The sequence below is a fragment of the Natrix helvetica genome, assembly GCF_964273705.1.
Source record: "Natrix helvetica genome assembly, chromosome: Z".
Classification (NCBI taxonomy): domain Eukaryota; kingdom Metazoa; phylum Chordata; class Lepidosauria; order Squamata; family Natricidae; genus Natrix; species Natrix helvetica.
Genome location: NC_138554.1, coordinates 46,735,979 through 46,759,236, shown reverse-complemented (window position 1 = coordinate 46,759,236; position 23,258 = coordinate 46,735,979). Strand labels below are relative to the sequence as shown.

Below are 23,258 nucleotides of genomic sequence, written 5' to 3'. Positions count from 1 at the left end.
TATTGTGGTTTGTTCATTGTGCATACCTTCCAAATTCAGAGAATGCGCTTGTCATTATTTTGAAAAAGAAATAGTTCATTCTAGTGAACTATGCTTCACAGCTCTTGACATTTTTTTTTTCCTGGTTGGTTTCTGGCTTTAACAGCACTTTGCATGACACATAGAAATTACCAGAAATTAAACTGACACATTTTAAAGGTTGCTTTCCCCATCATTATCTCCTACAAATTAATGCTCTGTTTTATTCTGTGGGGAAAATATTTCTAATGTTCTATTATGATAGAATACATTAATGAAATGGTGTAGGGGTTGATTACTCACTTACTGTGCTTTCAGTCAGGGAGAAAAGGTGGCAGTTTTATCTCTACTCCAGAAACTATTAAAACCACAAAGGGCCTTCAGGTGGAAAATGATAAATTGAACACAAATAGATGCATGTTTTTAGTTACAAATTCTGCACATCCTGGTCATTTGGTAATGGCAGAATAAATTGTTTGCATTCACCTTGCGAGAACTGAACAATCTCTGATAAGTATGAAATGGCCATTTTTCCATCTACTTGCCCTTTTCCTTTAGTATTAAATTCTAATTATTCCCAAGTATGAAAGGGCAGTGTGTGTACTGACGTGTGCTATGTAAGATGGTGGAAGGAAGAAGTACTAATCTTACTTATGGTGGGAAAAATGAAAAATACTATTTTGCCACAAGTAATCCTCAAGTTACAATCATAATGGAGTCCTTTCATCATTAGTCATGGCGATCATAAGTTGAGGCACCCATGAGACCAACTCAATTTTATGAACCTTTTTATGGTGGTCCATAAGTAAATACCATGATGGGTTAAGCAAGTCAAGTCTTATGGGCATTTTAGCTGGAAATTGGCTTAAAAGATTGGTTTCTAGCAAAAAAAAAAAATTCTAAAATATCGAATGCTTCCTTATATCAGGAACCATTTCTAGCAATGATTTTAAAAATGTTCTGATTACACTGATAAATGCTAGGCATTTAAAAAAAACAAGAGGTGGGGAGAGAGAGAAGAGAGAAATATCTTTCTGCAAAGCCAGTTCTGTGGAAGGACAAATTTAGGCATCTTCAGTTCTTCCATTGCTGTCAGGTTGGTTGTTAAATCTTTAATAACCAGTGTGGTTAAATAAAGATGGTAATTGTGATGCAACCAAAATCCCACCTATGTTTGCATGTGTTGTAGGATAGAGTTTCAATTGTACCATTGCAATTACCATCTTGACTTTTTTTAACATACCTGTAGACATCCTTGGTGGTTGCTATTCTCAGAGGAACCAATGAAAAAAGAGATCAATGATGGTAAAAGAAACAAGATTGGGAATCTAACAACTGAAACAAATCTACGGATTTGGTGGACAGTTCAACTAAGACCTTGGTTTCCGGTCCAAAATGTAACAACATAGACATAATATATGACTTGTTAAATGTCCATTAGTCATGCTGTCTGTAGTCTAAGGCAGGGAAGTCCACAGAGGGGAGTCGAGGCATCAAAATGACAGGCACAAGTCATGGGCAATGGGGACCTCACTTCTTTTATTGATCTATGATGTATGCAACACATATTAAAAAAGAGGAAGCTTTCATTAACAATTCTGGGCCATTTCATTGTAATTGAATCTGCAGAGAGAAAATTCTTTACTGAATCCAATCCATATGCTCAGAGAAATATCTTTTCATATTTGGTTCCTGTAATTTTATTTTTTAAAACCTTTTGTTTGCTACCTAAAATTTATTAGGATTGAGGAAGCTTATAAATTTTCAATAATAATACAATAGAGTAGAGAAACCAAGCTTTGTTGAAAAAGATCTAAGGAAGTAGACAAAACTTTTAAAAAGTTTCTTGAAAGTAATTCAAGATGGGGAAAATACTCTAAAATCAGTTATAAATTATTCTCAGAATCTGTCGACAGTATGGTAGTTGAAGTTCCCCCACTGTTTTCGTACAATTGTATATGATTCTGAACCCAGCACAGTCACTTCAGATGGGCCTTAAAGGGAAAAATCCAGATCTAAATATTTTTTTAGATAAGTAACTCTATCAGGAGAGAAGATAGATAAAAAAATAAAATAAAATGTGCAGGAAAGAAATCAATTACTGGCATCACAATGCTGTATTTGGTTTGCAAAGTCGCCTATTCTTTGGTTACAGAAACAATAGGTAGAAATGTGTTCATATTTTTTCTCTTTGAAAACATTGTAATAATGATCCTTATTGAAAATTTGATGCTTTTACTATATTTAATGATATGGTTCAGCATTTGGGGGTGGGGGTGGGATCTGATGGTCGCAAAATTATAGGAATTCAAGTTGAAGTTGCCAAAGTTGATGAACACCATTCATCACAACAACCTTGTGCTGGTGTTTAGAAGACCCATGAAGAACTGGCTCTCTTACCCAAGCCTTTGGCAGGGGAAAATTCACTTCATCAGGCTTGTCATCTTTTATCTTTTAGTGTTTTATTAATTTTACTGTATTTCCTTTGTCTGAATGTTGTAAGCTGCCCACGCAAATAAATGTAACTAGGCCCATTCCTGAAAAGTGTGTCAGTCAGGGAAGAATATCCTCGGGGCACAGGAAACAGCTGCTGCTGAGCTTAGTTCCGTAAGCTCATATGATCCAGGATGGTGGATTCACTTGTGACTTCTTTACACCAAAGGGACCAGGACGAATGAAAACCTTCATGTTCCCAATAGACAGTGAAAAATATACGTTTTCCTCAAATCCATTACACAAAGAAAATTTAGCTTTTGTGCTAACTGGAATGTTGGGTACTATTTTTGGTTGCAAACAACTTTCTAGTTTAATGCTCCAGCCACACTGGATTCTTCAGGAACAAAGGATTAGAAAAATCTGGATTGAAATCCGATATGCCATGCAAAGGCAGCAAAGGACCAGAAGCAGTGGCGGGATTCAAAGTTTTTTCCGGTTCTGTGGGCATGGCTTTGTGGGCGTGGCATGGCTTTGTGGGCATGGTAGGGGAAGGATACTGCAAAATCCCCATTCTTTCCTCATCCCACTAGCTTACTTTCCAGCTCCGTCCTTCTGATCAGGGCAACAAAAGAAGATCAACTGGGAGGCAGTGGGGGCAGGCCCAACCTATTTGCTGGTTCTCCAAACTACTCAAAATTTCTGTTTCTGGTTCTTCAAAGCCTATCAGAAGTGGCTGAATACCACCTCTGGCCAGAAGTGGGGAAAAATGTAGAAGGTTGAAGCCATTATAGATCATCAGGATCAAGAGGAAATTACATAAAGTCTCTTCTGAAAAAGCTCACTGCCATCATGAGAATGCCTACTTTCTAAAACCAAGCCCCAGTGTGGCACTACACTTGAATGAAACTGGCAATTCAGCTGGGACAGTGGTCCTATACTGTCTCTTTTAACTCAGAGTAGTTGTATATAAAAACAAATCTTGTGTCTGCATCTGATACATCCATGGCATCCAACACTTTCATTAATAAGGTGAAGGCAACGTGGCACCATCAGAACACAAACTCTAACTCTTTTATATACATATACAATAACACAATGCATGTACAAAGGGAAATTGTGTTAATACAATGCTATATTTTTCCCTGCTTCCCTTGCTCTCTGAAATCCTTTGGATCTCAGCATTCAACGGACAGGGACAAATATAGTACCTTATAGCTCTAATAGTTCCATAGCAGCAGTCTGATAAAAAATCTAGGAGTTTATCAGAACATAACAATAATTTAAAAAACAAAATTCTAAATGATCTATCTAGATATTCGTGAAATGCTCCATCCACAGAGGAATCTAGAAAATTATAATGATGACAGTGAAGCAAAAATAATCAAAATATTATATTTGAGTCCTGAATATTGTCTTAAAACATACAATGTTTGCGGCTGAAGTCCTTTCATGCTACTTTTGTATTCAAAAGGATTTTTGTTTGATTGTGATATTCTCTAGTCATATGTATTGTTCTCATTGCATCTAAATGTTGATGTTTGATGTTTGTTTGTTTTTAATTTTTGAGACAATTCTGTTATGGGAGGCAGCGTGGAAGATGCCTGAAAAGCAGGGAAAGCATTGAGGAACCAAGAAGAACCAATGGACATGGTTTGGTTCAGCCTGTCAGTAAGTTCTCATATCATGTGATGTCACAGAGGGGATTCATTTATTTTACCTTACAGTCTAAACTACTATTCATCATTGTGAATCCACTGTTGTGGATTTTCAAGAAACTATGTGTTAGATTGGGTAATGGATAGGCACACACAGGCTTAATGGTAACAACAGCTCTTTATTAAGTACAAGAAGTGAGAACAATCCAGCGAAGGTTGAGTCTGACAGCACCCCTTTTATAGGAAGCTGTCAGATCCTTCGACCAATAGAATTAAACCTCTGTTCCTGACGGAACAGAGGACCTTGGTGGAAACCACTGTAGTTAGAGCAAGTATCTAACACCCCTCCCCTCTTAGATGGAACAATCCTACTCGTTACTTAATCACGCAGGTAGGCGGGCTTTTGGGTAGCTCTGCCTGACCTGCGCAGTTCAGTAGGAGGGGTTTCATTGGACAGGTCGGATGGACCTGTTTGCTCCGCAGCTCCGCTTGGTAGAAGCTCCTGGAACCTTTCACAGGCCGCGGCTGGAGCTTCTAGACCCGATTCGCTCGGAGCTCGCTGCGGGCCTGCAACATAACCAGATAAGTTTCCCGGTACCCTCAGGCTTGAGCTGGCCATGGAAAGAGTGAGTGTTTGCTCCATCTCGGTAGGGTAGGGCTTTGGCTAACTCGTGCAGAAGTTACCTCTGGTTGTCTAACAGTGGGATTGGAGAGGCGGCCACGGAGTTGGTTAGTATGCCTTCTCCAATTCCTACCGTCCTCGAGCTCTTGGAGGTAAGAGCGAGGGCCGGTGATGCCTATCACTGTGGCAGGAATCCACAGAGTTCTCCCAGCGTAGTTGTGAGCGTATACCAAATCCCCTACGCTAAATGTCTGAATCTTGCTTGTGGAGTCTGGGATGCTGAGGCAGAATAATTGGGGTGTAGCCGGTCTGAGTGGGACCTTAGCCGGCAACCCTTGAGAAGCTCGGAGGGGCTTCTTCCTGTATGGCACTGGGTGTGATGTGCTGAATTAGCAAATAGTGGTCAACCCGTGTTTGCCAATCTCCTGGGCTCATTCTAGAGAGGGCCTCTTTTGCAGATCTCACCATTCTCTCCGCCTGACCACTGGAGGCCAGATGGAATGGCGCGACCAGGGCCATAGTGGAGGTCATCAGGACTACCTCTAACCATTTCGAGTAGGCGTCCACAACTACGAGAAACGTCTGGCCATGAACTGGGCCAGCAAAGTCAATGTGCACCCTAGACCATGGTGCTTGAGATCGCTCCCACTCCTTAGTGGGTGCCTCTAGGGGAGCTGGTTTGGACTCCTGGCAAAGTGTGCAGGTTGCCACCATTCTTCGATCTCTCTGTCCATGTTAGGCCACCACACCTAACTCCTAGCCAAAGACTTCATCCTGACAATTCCAGGATGCCCTACATGTAAAGCCTCTAATACTGCAATGCACAGTTTGGGTGGAACAACGACCCGGTCCCTCCACAGTAAACAGCCTTTAACAACAGACAGGTTATTTCTCTTATGATAATACATTTTGAAATCAGACTCAACAGGCCCCTTGGGCCACCCCTCCACAGCTAGTTCAAAACCTGTTTGATTGTGGAGCCTCTGGCAGAGTGGCGGGCAACGTCACTAAGCGAGACTGAACCAGTCTCTAAACAGTCAATGTGAAAAACTGGTGTCTCAGGGATAGGATCTGCTAGTAGTTTGTCGGTGTTCTCGTTGACACCAGTCACTTCCAGCCCTAAGGCTTCGAACTAGTCAAGTCCCAGGAGACTCTGCAGGTTTCTGCTGACCACCGTCACCAGGAGCTGGCCACTGAAGTTGTTGAAGTTCACCCGGAAGGTGCCTTGTCTCACGATGGGGACTCAGTTCCCTTGGTAATCGCGAAGGTGGATATCGGGGGTGCGTAGATGTTGTTTCTTCAGGCTAGGGATAGCCGGCTTCAGGGTAGACTACAGCATGATGGTCAGTGATGACCCGGTGTCGATCTCCATCTCGCATGGAGAGCCCTTGATGAGGACTGTGACCTTCAGCTTCTTTGCCTTGTGCGGGCTTGGTCGATTGAGGTGTGATGGGTGACTCTGTTGTCACCCTCTGAGTGCCGTGATGGTGGCCGCCATGCCCCTTGGTCGGGCCTCTACTGGCGGTTAGGTCGGCTTCGTGGCTGCCAGGTCATTGGGAGGAGCTTGTTTCGGCAAACCTTGGCGATGTATCCCTTTCGCTCGCAGCGCTGGCAGATAGCATCATGGAGATAGCAAAACAATCTGGCATGGTCTCCTCCGCAGCTAGCGCAAGACGGGAGACATGGTTTGTGATTGCGCGCCGGCTGGACACGGCTACTGCGCATACAGCAGCTGTCATCTTCTTCGCCTTCTGAGCTCTTGGCCTCTACAGCCTTGAAATGTAAGCGTGCGCTCTTCTGCGCGTCTTGTGGAGCACTTTGGCGCTGCAGAGTCTCAGTAGATTTGACAGCTGATTCGGATGCCCTGGCTTCATCCAAGGCGATCTACAGAGTGAGGTTAGATTTAGCGAGTAACCTCCTCTGTAGGTTAATGTCACGTACACCGCAAATTATGCGGTCCAGAATCAGCTTGTCCAGGTCTCAGAATTCGCAGTATGCTGTGGCCTTGCGGAGCGCCGCAACATACTCGTTAATTGATTCGCCCTCCTTCTGGTTTCTGATGTTAAACTCATGCCAGCGAACGTGCTTGGATGGCTTGGGCGCATAGTATGTCCTCAGCGTCTGCTGAAGCACGGACCAGGCAACTGATTGTAGCAGTGTCGGCTCAGAGAGGCTGTATCAAACACTTCCCGGCCACAGTACCCAAGGAACATGTTCGTCTTGCGGCCTTCAGAAAGGCCCATGACGTCGTTTGCCTCGAGGAAGCAGTCAAATCGTAGCATGTAGCAGTGCTCGGTGACTGGATCATACAGAGTCGGTGGGGTGTGCATGGCCATTTTGTGTTCAGAGGGTGTTTTGAGTTTGCCGCTCAAAAATGGCTGCTCGAAACCATGCTTAGCTCTGGGCTGGATGTACTTGCTGGATTGCTATGCTCTTTTCAGTTCACCTAGTTGCCTTCCAATCCTACCCTCGTTGCCAATGTTAGATTGGGTAATAGATAGGCACACACAGGCTTAACGGTAACAACAGCTCTTTATTAAGTACAAGAAGTGAGAACAATCCAGCGAAGGTTGAGTCTGACAGCAGCCCTTTTATAGGGAGCTGTCAGACCCTTCGACCAATAGGATTAAACCTCTGTTCCCACCGGAACAGAGGACCTTGGTAGAAACCACTGTAGTTAGAGCAAGTATCTAACACTATGATTTAGCATGATTTATGAATCCAGATGTAAGCTGCCATAAGATCATTGAGTCATTTAGGCCAAGTCCAATCTAGTGGAGAAAACCACAGCACCTCCAACAAATGTCCATCCAGCAGAGCAGTCTCCCTAGAGGTTGATTAATTTTGACTTCCATAATAAACTCTCAGTGGTGTTTTTTTTTAATCCAAAGTTTATGGCATAGTATATTGTACAAGGGCTTCTTGGTTCCCAAAAACGTAGGTGCACATAAAAACCCCTAATACGTCCAAACATTGCCACTAAATTGTAATGTTTAATGTAAGAGAAATTGAATGGCTGGAGAATAATAATATTATTAATATGATTAAATTTAACTTTAAATCAGATTGTATTTATCATATCCCTATCAGCTACTTTTTAAAGTACAGCCTGGCATTCCATTCCATTCCAGTTACCTTGGCCTCCATCTGCCTTTCTATTCTATCATCAAAATATTTTTGTGCCCAAAAATCCCCCAAAACCAGCAGATCTGCTGGCTTCAAGAAAAATAATTTTAATTAAAATAATCATGCTATCCAGAAAGCAACATTCATCTATAACCATTAAAACATTAAGGAGGAGGGCGGGTGGGGCAATGTTGACATTAGAGGATGTCACTGGAGAACCATGGGAGGTTCTTCTTGAGTGGGTGGGGCCATTCCAAATCCCTGCTCTTTAAAAGAGCAGTTTGCAATGTTGGAAGAAGCAGAATTTCTGTTGCAAGTGAAGCACAGCTTGGAGCGAACCTTCCTATAGGTAAGATAATAGAATTTCTGGGCTAGGCAAATTGCCAGACTAAAACCATAAGACGTACTATATTTTCTCCTGCTGTTTCAGGGTTTCTATCTTATTTCTCCACAGAAGTGCTAATTTAATTTAGAAGATTCCTTCCCTTGCCATATTAACTATGTTCATGGGGTTCTTTTCTGTCTTTCAAAGATTAGGCTGGTTCATTAAACCGAACCGGCACACACATTTCTATGCTCTCCTGGTAGAAAACTGTGAATGAGTAATTGATTTTTAAAAAGCAAAATAAGATGGAAAATATGAATTGGTTTTAAATATTTATCATTCTATGTTCCCAGGACAATTAGAGTGGTGTTTAAATGCAACCTTACTCCAGCCTGCTAATCCCACATCATAAAATTGGTCATGCCAAGTAAGAAAAATGGGAATTGTCTCACACCTACCCAGAGCATATCAGATTGGGCAAACATGATTTAAAGAACTGAAGCTCTGGAAGAAGAAAATATTCACAAGTAACAGGAAAAAATGATGAAGAATATTGTTGATGTATAGAAAGACAGACAGACGTATCTGCATAAATTATAATGTTTTCTTTAAGTTTTTTCCCCGTTTAGAATATTAAGATAAATCAGAAATACTGTAGGTTTAATATGGTGGCTCTAATTCAGTAATGGATGATTATTAATCTACTGTCTTACTTACAGAAAATTGATGAGGATTTAAGATGTTATCTTGTATTTGTAATTCTCCTATGGCTTCTCACCAGTTTTCTTTCCATCTTCTTTCTTACCCAAAAATCCATCAAAAAGAGCAAAATTAAACAGCCTACAGTTTTGTTGATTATGGGAAGCCACCATTCGTCTTTTTAGTCCAATATTATCCATATGCTGAGTTGCAGTGGTTCTGCAGATTTTAATCGGACATATTTCTTATTTGATTGTATGGAATGAAGCAGCAATGTTAGGCCTGAAAGGCTGGTGCTTTACTATTGAATACAGCCCTACCATCAATATTCAAAACAATTAAATTTAAATTAATCAGAACAAATACCAATAAGACCCACTAACTAGGAAATGCTGTATTGACCATGATCTTTTTTAAGGTAGTGGTATTGTAGAGGGACGTGGTGGCTCAGTGGCTAAGATGCTGAGCTTATCGATCAGAAAGGTCGGCAGGTCGGCGGTTCGAACCCCTAGCACCGTGTAACGGAATGAGCTCCCGTTACATGTCCCAGCTTCTGCCAACCTAGCAGTTCAAAAGCATGTAAAAATGCAAATAGAAAAATTTGGCATTTAGTCATGCCAGCCACATGACCACGGAGACATCTTCGGACAGTGCTGGCTCTTCGGCTTTGAAATGGAGTTGACACCCCCCCCCCACCAGTCGGGAATAACTAGCATACATGTGCAAGGGGAATCTTTACCTTTACTTTATTCAACCTACAATTTTTCTGAGACAGATGAAATCCAATTTAGCTTCTGCCTTTTCTTCAGTCACCCCTACTGATGTTTCAGCATAACATATTCCAGAGACTTATCTGCCCCAATCTACCTAGTTCCCTCCCTCTAGTCTGCTTGATTCAGAATTACAGTTACTACAGATTTCCATGCCCAGCATCACCCAGAGCCCCTTCAGCTTTGGCTGTTTGTTTGTTTTACTATTTTTTACTTCCCTAAACCTGATCAAAACAATTATATTTTCAACTGTTGCTGCAACAAGATAAACTATTAGGCTTTCAAGGAAGGCCACCTTAAGCAAGCTATTTAGTGCAACAAAACAATTCACGCATTTTACATGTTTATGGGAAATAATATGGTTTGCTATCACTTTCCTCTGAATCTTTTGAATTCCATCTCCCCGCAAGTCAGCCAAGCTCAAATAAGTGCTGCCATGCTATTAAAATAAGACACCTTCTTTCTGGAATAGGTCCAGACGATTAGTCCACTCTTAGTTATATCTCCTTATGTTCTTCTTCCCTTGTTTTTATTTTTGCCTTAGCAGAACAAGTAACTAGCAAATACTCAGCCAGACTTTTCATGCAGTGGAAGGAGTATTTGCAGCCACTTTTGAAATTCAAGCATGGTGATATAGTAGAAGGGGCTTCATAACCTTTAAGGCTGGCCATAACTTTTTAAAAAATTCTTTACATGAATGATTAACTAGAATGAAAACAAAAATTGCATTTTTCCACGGCACAGTTTAAAAAATCTAGGCAAATTATCATTCTGGAGAGTTGACAGAAGAGTCGTTTTGGGGTTAGAGGAAAAAAAACCGGAGGAGATGAGCTATTCAACAAACACCATTCTTACTTTTTCCCTAGATATGCATGCCAAGATGTTTGCTGGCCTGTTTCTGACCATTCTTCTCAGCATCAGCTTTTTAAGATCTGAATCTCAAGCAAAGGTTGTTCCAGGGCCAGACAGGATACAAAGAGGTGGGGGACCTGTCCGGCGGGACTGGCCAATGCAGCTGACACAGGACCAGAAACATTTGATCTCCCAGTTCTTGCCTCACCTGTATGACTGTAAGATGAATTGCACATACCTTTTCCACTCTCTTGGACTTTCTTAATAATGAGTTGGGCTATTCTTAAGGAGGGTGCTTGGAAAAAAATGAAAATAAGCATTTTTTTAAAAAATTGTATTAGCAACACCCGAATTGTGAATGTGATTCTTTCAGGCAGTGGAATAAAATCTGATTTTACAGATGAAATGATGACTGGAGGATAGCAATAAATCAAATTCTTGCTCAGCTTTCAGTCATTTCCCTCCTATCGTGCTTATTCTCTATTTGTATTGTATTTTCATGCATTTAGTAATTTATTGCGTTTGGGCTCTTGTTTTAAAAGTGAAGGGGTTATTTTTTCTAAGTGTAAATATCCTGCACAGGAGGATTACAGTTGATCTCATATAGAGTTGACAAATAACCAACTTCTGCTACTGTCAATCTATTTTTTAATGCAGCTTTCTTAGTATATTAATTAACTAGCCTGAGTAATTTTTGAGGGAAGGAATTTTTGCCCCACTATCACCTTGGCAGGTAACGTCTCTTATTAGTTTTAATTTTCAAAATCCCAACATTAATTTTGTCTCTTCAAGTAGACATTTGAACAGCAGATAGAGGATAAAATTCAGAGTATATTCATTGCAGAAACTAAATTGTAGTAGCAACTGATACCACTGCACATGGTAAGAAAAATTTAGTCTTTCTTTGTCAAAATTCCACTTCTATTCCAAAAATTTACTTTGGAAACTAAAGTTCTTAATGACAGTATTACTCCAATAGAATAAAATATATGTAACTCAGGACTGAACTGTGGAGTCCTTAGTGCTCTCTGAGCTTGGCTGTTCGTTGCAGACATTTCATTACCTACGTAGGCAATACCATCAGTGCCCTAACCATTTTACCATACAGACAGGCAAACCCAAAGATGACAAAGACGCTACAGTATTATCTTCTGGGATATGGAGAGTCAAATAACTCATTCCAAAGATTCAGGGCAGTTAGAACCATTTCACCCACTTTCCATTAACACATGCCTATTTTCCAACAGCTGAACTTGCTGCTTTGGGAAATAATCTGAATGAGGACGATACCCATTTTCCAAACTGGATGGATTTTGGACGCCGAAGCTCTGAAGATCAGGATGGAGATGCCTAAATTATCCTGAGCCAGGGGTAGTTTAAGCCCCAGGCAAATGTCTGGTAGACAGAGGCAAAAGCACAAATTCTTAATAGTTATTTGATAATCATTTTGTCCATTTTTCAGATAAGGTTTTCATGCCTGTTTGCGCCAATAAAAATGATATTACAGCTACTGATAACTGGATTGTGTGGTTTATAGATAAAGATGGGAGAGTTATTGGATTTTTAAGCTCTAGTTTCATTCATCTGAAGATGTGAAAAGAACAGCAGCCTTAATATCACAGAGCACACTAAACCCAACATAAATTACATGCTGCCTTGATATTATATGTGAATCATCCCAGGGCTCTTGTTACTATGGGTTAAAAATTCCCTTGCACTATACACAGATAAAAGTTGTTTGTGTGCATCCATGTGGGTAGGAAGAGTTTAGGGTTCTGCCTGGAAACTTGACAATTAATATCAGTTGGTTTTTTTTTCTTAATATGCAGAATTTACAATAAAGAGAAGGAATCTGATGGAGCTTTCTTCTCCACTCCAGTGTTTATACATTTGAAATATCTCAGTTATAAAACATAAAGTCATTAAAAGTGAAAAACTGAACACGGAATCTCCATTCTTTTTTATCCCAAGTACCTATAGTTTAGAAATTGTTACAGAATAAAATTACCAAAAAGTACAGGCTTCCAGTACCAATTCAGCTTTCTCACTTGATTTTCTTCTAAACTTTCCCACCTACAGTTTTTTCACTCTCTCAAAACCTGAATTTGCAGCTTCCTCACAAAAATCCTTAGGTTATAGTATTTAGTATATAGGTTCAGTACATGCATACTGAAATGGAAGCTCAGTCATAGTTCTCAATCTGCTTTCTCATTCATAGCGATTCCAATTATGAATCTGGACATGAGGACTAAGACTGCTATAGACTTCCAGTCCCACTTGTAAATCAGTTTTGAGGAGGTAGATAAAGACTCGCATACTCTGTCCATCTGGTTCAAGCAGATGGCAGCCTAGAAAACAACCGCTACGCTTGGCATAGTTAAGGAAAGTGGCACTAATGGAAGACAGTGGACAGATAAAGGGAAGAAAGTAGGTACGCTGATAACACAGGACTAGTCTTGGAAAAGCTGCCAAGTATTATAGAAGATAGATCAAGAGAGGGAACTGAGCCCAATAAAATTGCATCTAATTAGCAGACTTTCTATATTTGTATGAACCCATTTGTCACAGTTTAAAAAACTACTGTTTAGTGTAAATTGTGAATCAAGTCAAAATGAAAGTTGGCCAACATTTAGCTGACTTACGTAATTATTGAACAAGTGGCCTAATTTTACTACCTGCCCTTGAATTGCATGTTTCAGTATGTATAAATTCTCATTTTGTTATAATAGAATAGCCTCAGGGGAAGGCTATTGTGCACCCCCCCCCCTTTTTTTTAACATACACTATTTATGCTTTCATGGCAAAACATAACACATTTATATTGTTCATACAACCAAATAACTTCTGTTTTTCTTTTTTAAACCAAAAACCTTCTATTTTTTAACCCCTGAGCTTCACTCACCTGCTTATGTGTTAATAAAAAAGAGAAAAGAAATATAAAATATGTTGATATTTATTTATGTTATTTGATATACTTGGATATGAATTTAAATGCCTGCTAACTCCAGTGTCTGCTATCCAAGTCTAATTGTAAATGACTTTTAATACTTCTTTTAAAAATTCTTTATGAACTACCAATAGTTTTGGACTTAAGTGGATCTATCAGATATAGGGACACATACAGGTCTTTAAACAGCCTCTCAAATGCTTTGTTCGTACAACTTGCTAAAATTGTCTGTGGCATGAAACCAACCAAATTTGATTTAACCAGCAATTGAAGTTAATCAAACTAGAGAAAAATACATGACCATTCTAACTTCAGTTTCCTACTAATCCAAGTAAAGCATGCTGTTCCATACTATCAAATGGAGATCAAACAGCAAAGCACTATAAAGCATGGGAATGTTTGGGGGAAGAGAGGGGGGGAAATCCCAATTCATATCCAAAATTATCCAAAACAGACCCCCTTGAAACCTATCAACGTGCCAATTCTGCACAATAGTGCACTAAAGCTAAAATGTTTCAGTATGTTGTGGGGGGGGGGGGGGTGTTGTTGCAGGGAGAGGGGTCCTTGGTACTCTTGGTTGTTTTCTTGCAGATGTTTCTTTTCTTGCTAGCACTGATGATGTTACCTAGTTTGGGTCATGAAACATCTGCCAGAAAACAACCAAGCCTCTACTGTTTTCCCTTCATTCAACTCCAAATGCACAATCAAGTAAGACAAAAAAAGTTGCATATCAATGGCAAATCCCAAATTTTCAGGTGCACTGAATGAATTGCTGCCTAAATGGTTTATACCCCATGATTCTATAGGAACTGGCAGATGTCACTTCGGATCCACTGATTCAAAGTTTTGAAAAAGCCTGGATAAATTACCCGAAGACTAGAGAAAAGACAATATTGTTTCATTATTTTAAACCAGGGAAGAGTAGACCAAGAAAACTACAAAAATATCAACTTGATATTAATAATTGAGAAAATCCTAGAAAAGGATTTGTTTGCACATAAGATACAAACAAGGTGATTAGCATGTTTTTGTCACAAAGAGGCCCTGCCAGACAAATCTTAATGCTTTCTTTGACAATGTGATTAGATGTTGGAGCAAGGGAATGCTGCGGATGTTATGTATTTAGAGGTTATTGAGCATTTGACTTGATAATAAACTGGAACAATGTGGGATGAAGCATTTGACTTGATAATAAACTGGAACGATGTGGGATGATAACCTCTCTACTCAATGGATTCTCAGTTGCTGGGCAACTGAGGCCAACATATAGTCCTTAATGAGTTTATGTCTACCTGAAAGGAGTTCTGCAATAGGATACTTCAGATTCTGTCCCAGGCCCAGTCCTGTTCATAAATGGATTAGATGGGGGAATAGAAAAATACTTATACAATTTACAGACGACATAAAGCTGAGCAGGAGAGGGATTACTAACATCCTAGAAGACAGGCTCAAGATTCTGAAGGGTCTTGATAGACTTGCATATTGGACCCTAACCAACAAATCCTATTCAACGATGGAAAGTGGGGGGGAAAGGATGTGCAAATACATGTAGTTAGTTACTTGCCTTAGAAGTATTTGCAAGAAGGATCTGGATATCCTACTGTGTTTTCCCCAAAATAAGGCAGGGTCTTATTTTCTTTTGACCCCCAAAATATGGCTTGGACCTTATTATCAGGGAGGGCTTATTGTTTTGGAGTTGCCGGGTGGCTGCTCTCTTGCGAGGGGGCTCCCAAAGAGCCTCAGGGCGAATGATGGTGTTGCGCTGGTGGGACAGAGAGTCTTCTGGCAGTTGGCCCACAACCATAGAGCTCACTCCCAGAGCTGCTGCTGCTGCTGGAAGACTTGGCAGCTGATATTCGGAGTTTGGAAGCTGGAGAAGAAGCTATGTTGGGAGGGCAGCGGCAGTGGTGCCCTGGCCCTGCAGGGAGAACTGGGCCAGGGCATGGTGAGGCTGGGAGACATGCAGGCTGGGGAAGGAGCAGGTGCTCATGCACCCCCCCTCCAGCCAGGCAGAGCAGCATTCACTGACCTAGGGGTATCCCGAAGGTGCCAAGCCGTGGGAGCTGGGGGGTAGGCAGAACACAGCCATTCACCCGAGGCTGTGCAAGCGGACTCTTTGGGAGCTCGCTTGCGAGAGCAGCCGCCTGGCAATCCCCCACTCCAGCTGGGCACAGTGCCACTCACCCACCTAGCTGTATCTCAAAGGCGCCAAGCAAAGTGAGCACCTTGCCCTCCCCCAGCTCCCGCGGCTTGGTGCCTTTGGAATACCGCTAGGTTGGTGAGTGGTGCTCTGCCTGGCCAGAGGGGGGTGGATTGTCTAAGGGACTTATTTTTGGGGGAGGGTTTATATTTTTGCCCACTCAAAAAAAGATGTCATGGCCTTCTTTTTAGGACATGTCATATTTTCGGGGAAACACAGTAGTAGGTCACAGATTAAGCATAAACCAGCAATGTTCTGGAGTTGCCCAAAGAACCATTTTGGCTTGCATCAACAGAAGTATAGGGTTAAGATCACAGGAAGTGATAGCACCACTGTATGTTGCACTAGTCAGACCATGTCTGGATTATTGAGCAACAAAAATGATATGGGTTTGGAAGCTTAATCTCCAAAGAGTAAAAGGAACTTGCTTAAAAAAGAGAAGACTAAGGGAAAACATGATCACCCATATAAAAGGGTGACCGAGTGGAGGGTGGCAGGATGTGCATTTATTCTCAGAGAAGGGGACTCCAACCCCTAGGCTGTGGCCCAGTATGCAGCCCGTTGAGAACCAGGTTGCACAAACGATGGGTGAGTGAGCAAATGCGCAATGCTCAATTTGTGCAAGCGGTGGAGACACCTACCCATCACTTGTGCAGAACCCCCCCCCCTGTCCCTCCTTGCCTTCACCGCTGGCACCACCAGTCTGCAAAGCCAGAAAGGTTGGGAACCACTGTGCCAGAGCACCCAATAGTTAAATAAAACCAATGGCTGGAAGCTTTACAGTAAGAATCCAAACTTAAACTAAGACGGAATTTCCTGATTGCAAAATTCTATAATAAATGTCTTCTAAAACAGGATTTCTGCTTTGCCTTTCATAAAAACAGCAGCTGCAAGAATGTTTATGATTGTTGGGCCATACACTTGAGTAGGGGATTGCTGAAATGTCCACAAATGTTTGACATGTCTTATTTTTATTTTAAAGGAGTGTTACAAAGCAAACAGTGGAGCAGATATTAAAGTAAGGGACACCTGAGAAAAGCATTAATTCAAACCAGGATTCTGACCACTACCATTTGCAACTAGACCAAATGCCTTGCCTCAGTTTTCAAGGTTCACTTGAATGGTATGCACCTGTTTTACTTTGATTGTACATGGTTAAGATAGATTTGTTAGATTAATTTTAACAGCTTATAGAAGACATGAAACGCCATATGTTGCAGCTATCTCCCACATATATATTTATTTTACTTGTGTTGTTTTACCAGAAACTATTTTTATTACTTTGAAGTCAAAGTGAAATGATAAAATTTGCAGGGCTCTAAATAATAGAAGTTATGCATATAACTATTCAACCTTTGGTTTTTACATCTGGAAATTTTTTATTTTATGGCAGGGTAGCTGTGCTAAATTAGCTCCACAATGAGAGAAACCTGAAAATATTATGGACGCTGATTTACAATTTGTAATTTAAGGTATTTGCAAAAATACATATATATGGCAATTTATTGCAAAAGTTACATTATAAAGTTTATGAAGCATCCAAGAATGATTTAAAATTGTCCTCCTATCTTATTTTCATGGTCTTCTGTGGCTCTCAATTTGTGTTGTATTAAAAATATATTTTGCTTCTGGCAAAACCATCTTGAATTCTCAAAAGTATAATTGAAGCCAAGACATACCAACCATGTCTGGATGTCCATTCAGAAAAAAAAAAGTTGAAAAATAGTGGCTTGTCTGATTAATCATGTATCAAGCTAGCATCTCCCATCATTCACTACAATCTCTCCAGCCCAGGGCATTTTTAATTGGTAATTTTAGTTTTTAAGGGTTAATTTCACTGGGGTTTTAACTTTTTTAGGTATTGTAACTTATTTATTTATTCTTACCTCCTCTGTACGCTATATAATACTTTTGTACGTCACCCCGAGTCCCTGTGGGGAGAGGGGGCGACTAATAAGTTCAAGTAATAAATAAATAAATAAATAAATTCACAATCAGCATTGCCAATTGATCTATTGTAATCTAACACACTTGAATATTGGACAGCGGCGCAGATAGGCCTGACGAGGTGGAGGCGAAGGAGGCGCAGTTCGAGTGACCCCCGGCCGCGCGGCCACCCACCACCACCACCACCCGCACCGCCACGCTCCCCCCGCGCAGAAGGCAGGATGGCGCTGAAATGCATCAACAAGGAACTTGGTGACTTGGCTCGTGACCCACCAGCTCAGTGTTCTGCAGGCCCGGTTGGAGATGTGCCATGTACTCAAGGGCAGACCTAATTCTATTGCAGGAGTCCCCCCTCTCGCAGGTCTGCCCCTCTGCTCTTACGAGGGCCCACCTCGATGAGGGATACATTAATCCAGAGAGGTGGGCGAGGCGTGGCCTCAGGGGGTTTTTAATTAAATTTTTAATTCGTTTTTTAGGGGGTTCTAGGGTGGGGGGAGGGGTTAGCCGGGCTGAGGGAGGGACCAGTGCCAAGCCGGCGGGTGGAGTTAGCAAGGAAAGGAGCGGAGCCATTAAGGGGGGGGGAGTAGCGATATTCCAGAAGAGGGTCTTTTCATTCCAACGGTCGTGGGGAGGGGCAGGTGCGAGGGTAGACAGAGATCGCATCACCGGTTGGGAGACCGCAGTCGTTGGGTTCGGCCGGTCATATGTCCCAACCCCCGCAATCTAGGTGGTCAGGACCTACAGAGCCAGGGCCTGAGGCTGATGCTATGCAATGCCAGGTCCGTTGTCAACAAAGCCCCCCTCATTAACGACCTGGTGTCGGAGGGGGAGCCGGACCTGGCAGGAATTACGGAGACCTGGCTGGGCCACGAGGGAGGCCTCCCTCTCATGGAAATGTGCCCGCCAGGTTACTGCGCATTTCATCAGCCACGGGCACTAGGCAGGGCTGGTGGGGTAGCGGTCATTGCGAGGGAAGGTCTTGAGCCGAGACAGACCATTGTGCCACAGATAACCGGTTGTGAGTCCCTGTGTGTGAAGTGGGGCCCAGGGAAGCAGTTGGGCTTGCTAATTGTATACCTGGCTCCTCGCTATGCATCAGCAGCCCTGCCCGAGCTCCTTGGGGTGATCGCCGAGATGGCAGTTGAAACGCCTAGACTGTTGGTCATGGGTGACTTCAACTTGCCATCGGTAGGGGAGGCATCCGAAGCAGCTCGGGAGTTCATGGCTTCCATGACAGCCATGGACCTGACCCAAATAATTCAGGGCCCCACACATGAGGGAGGACACACACTGGATTTTATTTTTGTCTCTGGCCAATGGAGGAGTGATCTGGGAGTAGGGGATTTAGCTATCACTCCCCTGTCATGGTCTGATCACTCACTGCTCTGGTTGACTTTCCAGCCGCTACTCCCCACCGCGGGGAGGCAGAACCAGATTGCCCAAGATGGTTCCACCCCAGGCGCCTGATGGAACCTGACAGGTTCCAGACGGAGCTCGGGCCATTTCCTGTAGCCCTGACCCATACCCGATCGGAGGACCTAGTGGCTGCATGGAATAGTGCGGCCGCGGGGTCTTGGACCGGGTGGCGCCTTTGCGGCCTCTCTTGTGGCAGCGAACCACCCAGGCCCCTTGGTTAGAGAGCAGATGGAGATCATCACGCTCTGAATCTGACCGAACTTAGGTGAGAGCCCATTTACGGACTTACCTTGTGACGTTAAGAGTGGCCAAGCGTCAGTATTGTGCCACTCTTATTGCGGCTGCAGATAACCGCCCTGCCGCCCTGTTTGGGGTAACCCGCTCCCTCCTTCAACAGAGGCCGCGGGAAGCCCCTTTGCAGGGTAGAGCAGAGGAATTTGGGGAGTATCTGCAGGACAAAATCGCTCAGATTCGAAGCGAGTTGGTCTGTACTAGTGGTCTAGAGGGGACGTTGGAGGTGGGTCTTGAGGCTCCACTCTGGGAGGAGTTTGACTCTGTTACTTCCGACGATATGGACAGGTTGCGTAGGTGACTGCAAGCCACCACATGTTTACTGGACCCGTGTCCCTCCTGGCTTGTACTGGCATCCTGGGAGGTCACACGAGGCTGGCTCCAGGAGTTAGTTAACGCTTCTTTGAGTGAGGGGTTCTTGCCGGCCGTCCTGAAAGAGGCGGTGGTGAGGCCCCTCCTCAAGAAGCCTTCCCTGGACCCAGCTCTGTTAGCCAACTACTGTCCCGTCTCCAACCTTTGCTTTCTGGCGAAGGTTGTAGAGAGTGTGGTGGCACAACAGTTTCCGCGCCACTTGGAGGAAAATGATTATCTGGACCCGTGCCAGTCCGGTCTCCGGCCCGGCCACAGCACGGAGACGGCATTGGTCGCGTTGGTGGATGATCTCTGGAGGGCCAGAGATGGGGGTTGTTCCTCCATCCTGGTCCTATTAGACCTCTCGGCGGCTTTCGATACCATCGACCATGGTATCCTATTGCATCGATTAGAGGGGTTGGGGGTGAGGGGCATCGTTTTGCGGTGGTTCTCCTCCTACCTCTCTGGCCGAGTGCAATTTGTATTGGCAGGGGGGCAGAGGTCGACCTCGAGGCCGCTCTCTTGTGGGGTGCCACAAGGGTCGGTCCTCTCGCCTCTCCTGTTCAATACAAATATGAAGCCGCTGGCCGAGATCATTCGTGGGTTTGGGGTAGATTACCATCTGTACGCGGATGATACCCAGCTGTACATCTCTACCCCAAACCACCCCAACGATGCTATCGAAGTGATGTCCCGGTGTCTGGAAGCCGTACGGATCTGGATGGGAAGTGACAGACTCAAGCTCAACCCGTCCAAGACTGAGTGGCTGTGGCTACCGGCGCCCCGGTTCAACCAGCTTACTCCATCACTGGCCATTGGGGGCGAACGTCTGGCCCCCGTGGATCGGGTACGCAATTTGGGCGTTCTTCTGGATACCCGGCTGTCCATGGATGACCATGTGACAGCCGTGGCCAGGGGGGCGTTCCACCAGGTTCGCCTGGTGCGCCAATTGCGTCCCCTATTGGACCGGAGCGCCCTTCGCACAGTCACTCATGCGCTTGTGATGTCCCAGCTAGACTACTGTAACGCTCTCTACATGGGGCTCCCCTTGAGATGCACCCGAAGGCTGCAGCTGGTTCAGAATGCGGCCGCGCGGGCAGTCTCAGGAGTCTCTGGCTACTCCCACGTAACACCTCTCCTGCGCGGGCTACACTGGCTGCCTGTGGCTTTTCGGGTGCATTTCAAGGTGTTGACCATCATTTTTAAGGCGCTCCATGGCACAGGACCTAGTTATTTGCGGGATCGTATCCTGCCCCATACATCCCTTCGGCCGATTCGCTCACACAGAGAGGGACTCCTCCGGGTACCGTCCACTAGGCTGTGCCAGCGGGCAACGCCTAGGGGAAGGGCCTTCTCTGTGATGGGCCCGACCCTCTGGAATGACCTTCCCCCCGACATTAGAATGACTACGGATCTCTGCTCCTTCCGTCAGAAACTTAAAACCCACCTATTCCAGCTAGCCGGCTTGGCCTAATTCCATCTTTCCCACCTCAGTTTTATTTCTAAATTTTTAGGATTGGTTTTAGGGTCTGTTTTTAATGTTTTTATTTTTTATAAATTCGTACAGGGGTTGTTTAATTTGATTTTTAGCTATGTATATGATTGTTTGTATGTTTTTAAATTTATTCCTGTACACCGCCCCGAGTCCCTCCGGGGAGAGGGGGCGGTCTAGAAATTTAATAAATTATTATTATTATTATTATTATTATTATTATTATTATTATTATTATTATTATTATTAAGTGTATATCTTCAGACTTTGGGGAATATTACCTTTCATATTGTTTTCTGTCATTGTTTCTATTTTACAGGTGACTTGCTTCAGTTTATACTTTAACTGTTTTATCTTATTTTGATTTTTTGGAAAAGGTTATAGATACTTTTTAACACATTTTGTGTGCCTTCCCTGAAGCCTGAAGAAAGTTGGAGTTCTTTGCACTTTGGTTTGGTTCATAATGAAGCCAAACAATCATCACATTTTCTCTGCCTCGTTTTACCCATAGATTTAAAAACAAACAAACAAACAAACCAGGCTTTTTTTCACTTTTAAAAGGAAAGAATTGGTGGAAACGGCTCCCCGCCCCCCCTTTTTTTAATATAGGAAGTATATCAGGGCGCGCTTAAGACCCTGCGGAATCCAAATGGGTCTGTCCCGTCTGCCTTCCCCCTGCTTCCCAGAGACTCCTGATGGGCCTCCAAGTTGCAGGTCTGGTCAGAGGAACAGAGTCGCCGGCCGCAGGGACGGCATGGAGCGGAGACGACGGGGGTTCCCGCTGGCTCTCCTACTCTTCGTAGCGTCGACGCCTATAGTGGGCGCGCAATACGAAAAATACAGCTTCCGCGGCTTCCCAGAAGCTGAGCTGATGCCCCTGCAGAGCGCATACGCCTATGCGTTAGAGCAGTACGAGGGCGAGAACTGGAGGGAGAGCATCCGCTATTTGGAGGCGAGTTTGCGCCTTCACCGCCTGCTCCAAGACAGCGAGGCGCACTGCCATAAGGAATGCGCGGGGAGCGAGACGTTAGATACCGGGCCACTTTTTGCAGAGCTTCCCAAGGGCGCGTGGGACAGCCCGTCTCCTTCGGAGCTGCTTCTGAAAGGCGGTTCGCTCGCAGGGCTTGAAGGTAGCGCGGGATGCGGCGTGAATGCTTCGGGGATCGTGCCCGGGGAAGCTCTCCAGGACCAGGAGATGGAATACTTCGGGCTTGTCCTCCAGCGCGCCTCCTGCCTGCGGAGATGCAAGGGCAACCTTCCCGTCTTTCAGCTCACTTACCCGCCGACCGAGACTTTGCGAGACTTTCAGCGGCGCACTCCTTACCAGTATCTTCACTACGCGCTTTTCAAGGTGAGTGTGGGATTAGGTGGGGAGCGCGGAAGCTTTGTACCATTAAGTATGGACGGTTCCAGTGAGCCGTTTGCTTAGTTCTTGATACCGTGGGCGGAGCTTAATCGATGCTATTTGGTTCTTATAATCCCTTTTCAGTTCTAAGAGAACACAATAACAGAGTTGAAAGGGACCTTGTAGGTCATCTAGTCCAACCCCCCCTCCAAGCAGGAGATGCCATTTCTGACAGACAGCAGTTCAGTCTCTTCTTGAAAGCTTCCAGTGATGAAGCTCCTCCTGTCCTGGCTGGTATCAATTCAAATGATGCATAGATAAAAGTCACTTTACTATAGGAAAAAAGATAGCACCAAGAGTATTGTGTGTACAGACTGAGTGTAAGTATGGATGCCTCAGCATTTAGTTTCGCTTAACAACCATAATTGGAACGGGCAACTTCATAACTGAGCAACACAATCGTTAAGACATCATGGCCTTACGACCTTGTGTTGGTTAAGCAGGACATTCTCATGACGGTGGCTTGAATTTTACTGCCGCTTCTCCATTGACCAGCTGTCAGAAGATGGCTGTAAGGTATGCAAGTGACAATCATGGTACTGAGGAGAGATGTCATGACTAAAAATGCTTGCTGGTGGTTGCGAAGCGCCAAATCTCCCATCATGTAACTGTGGGACTGCTGAGAGAGTCATAAATTTGAAAGCCAGTTGTAACATTACTTTTTCAACATCATCTTAATTCAAATAATTGCTAAAAGAGACCGTTG

At 43.7% G+C, this 23,258-nt stretch overlaps 2 protein-coding genes across 3 annotated transcripts in view; both read left to right on the top strand.

Annotated features, from left to right (window-relative positions):
- Positions 1-4,026: 4,026 nt before the first annotated feature.
- Positions 4,027-11,970, top strand: LOC309401784 (gastrin/cholecystokinin-like peptide). Its single transcript, XM_081971021.1, has 3 exons — positions 4,027-4,122; positions 10,518-10,721; positions 11,751-11,970. The coding sequence occupies exons 2-3, from the start codon at positions 10,520-10,522 to the stop codon at positions 11,855-11,857; spliced, it is 309 nt and encodes a 102-aa protein (XP_081827147.1). The 5' UTR covers positions 4,027-4,122; positions 10,518-10,519; the 3' UTR covers positions 11,858-11,970.
- Positions 11,971-21,836: 9,866 nt separating this feature from the next.
- Positions 21,837-23,258, top strand: part of P3H4 (prolyl 3-hydroxylase family member 4 (inactive)) — a 37,779-nt gene continuing 36,357 nt past the window's right edge. For both annotated transcript variants that reach the window (XM_081971007.1, XM_081971008.1), the window contains exon 1: positions 21,837-22,498. In XM_081971007.1, the coding sequence (XP_081827133.1) occupies positions 21,902-22,498 (597 nt within the window). In that variant the 5' untranslated portion in view covers positions 21,837-21,901. The remainder of the gene's footprint in view (positions 22,499-23,258) is intronic.

Coding starts and splice junctions, on each gene's coding strand:
- LOC309401784 (XM_081971021.1), top strand. CDS start 10,520: ATGCATGCCAAGATGTTTGCTGGCCTGTTTCTGACCATTCTTCTCAGC. Junction 10,722..11,750: donor CTTGCCTCACCTGTATGACT/GTAAGATGAATT, acceptor ATTTTCCAACAG/CTGAACTTGCTGCTTTGGGA.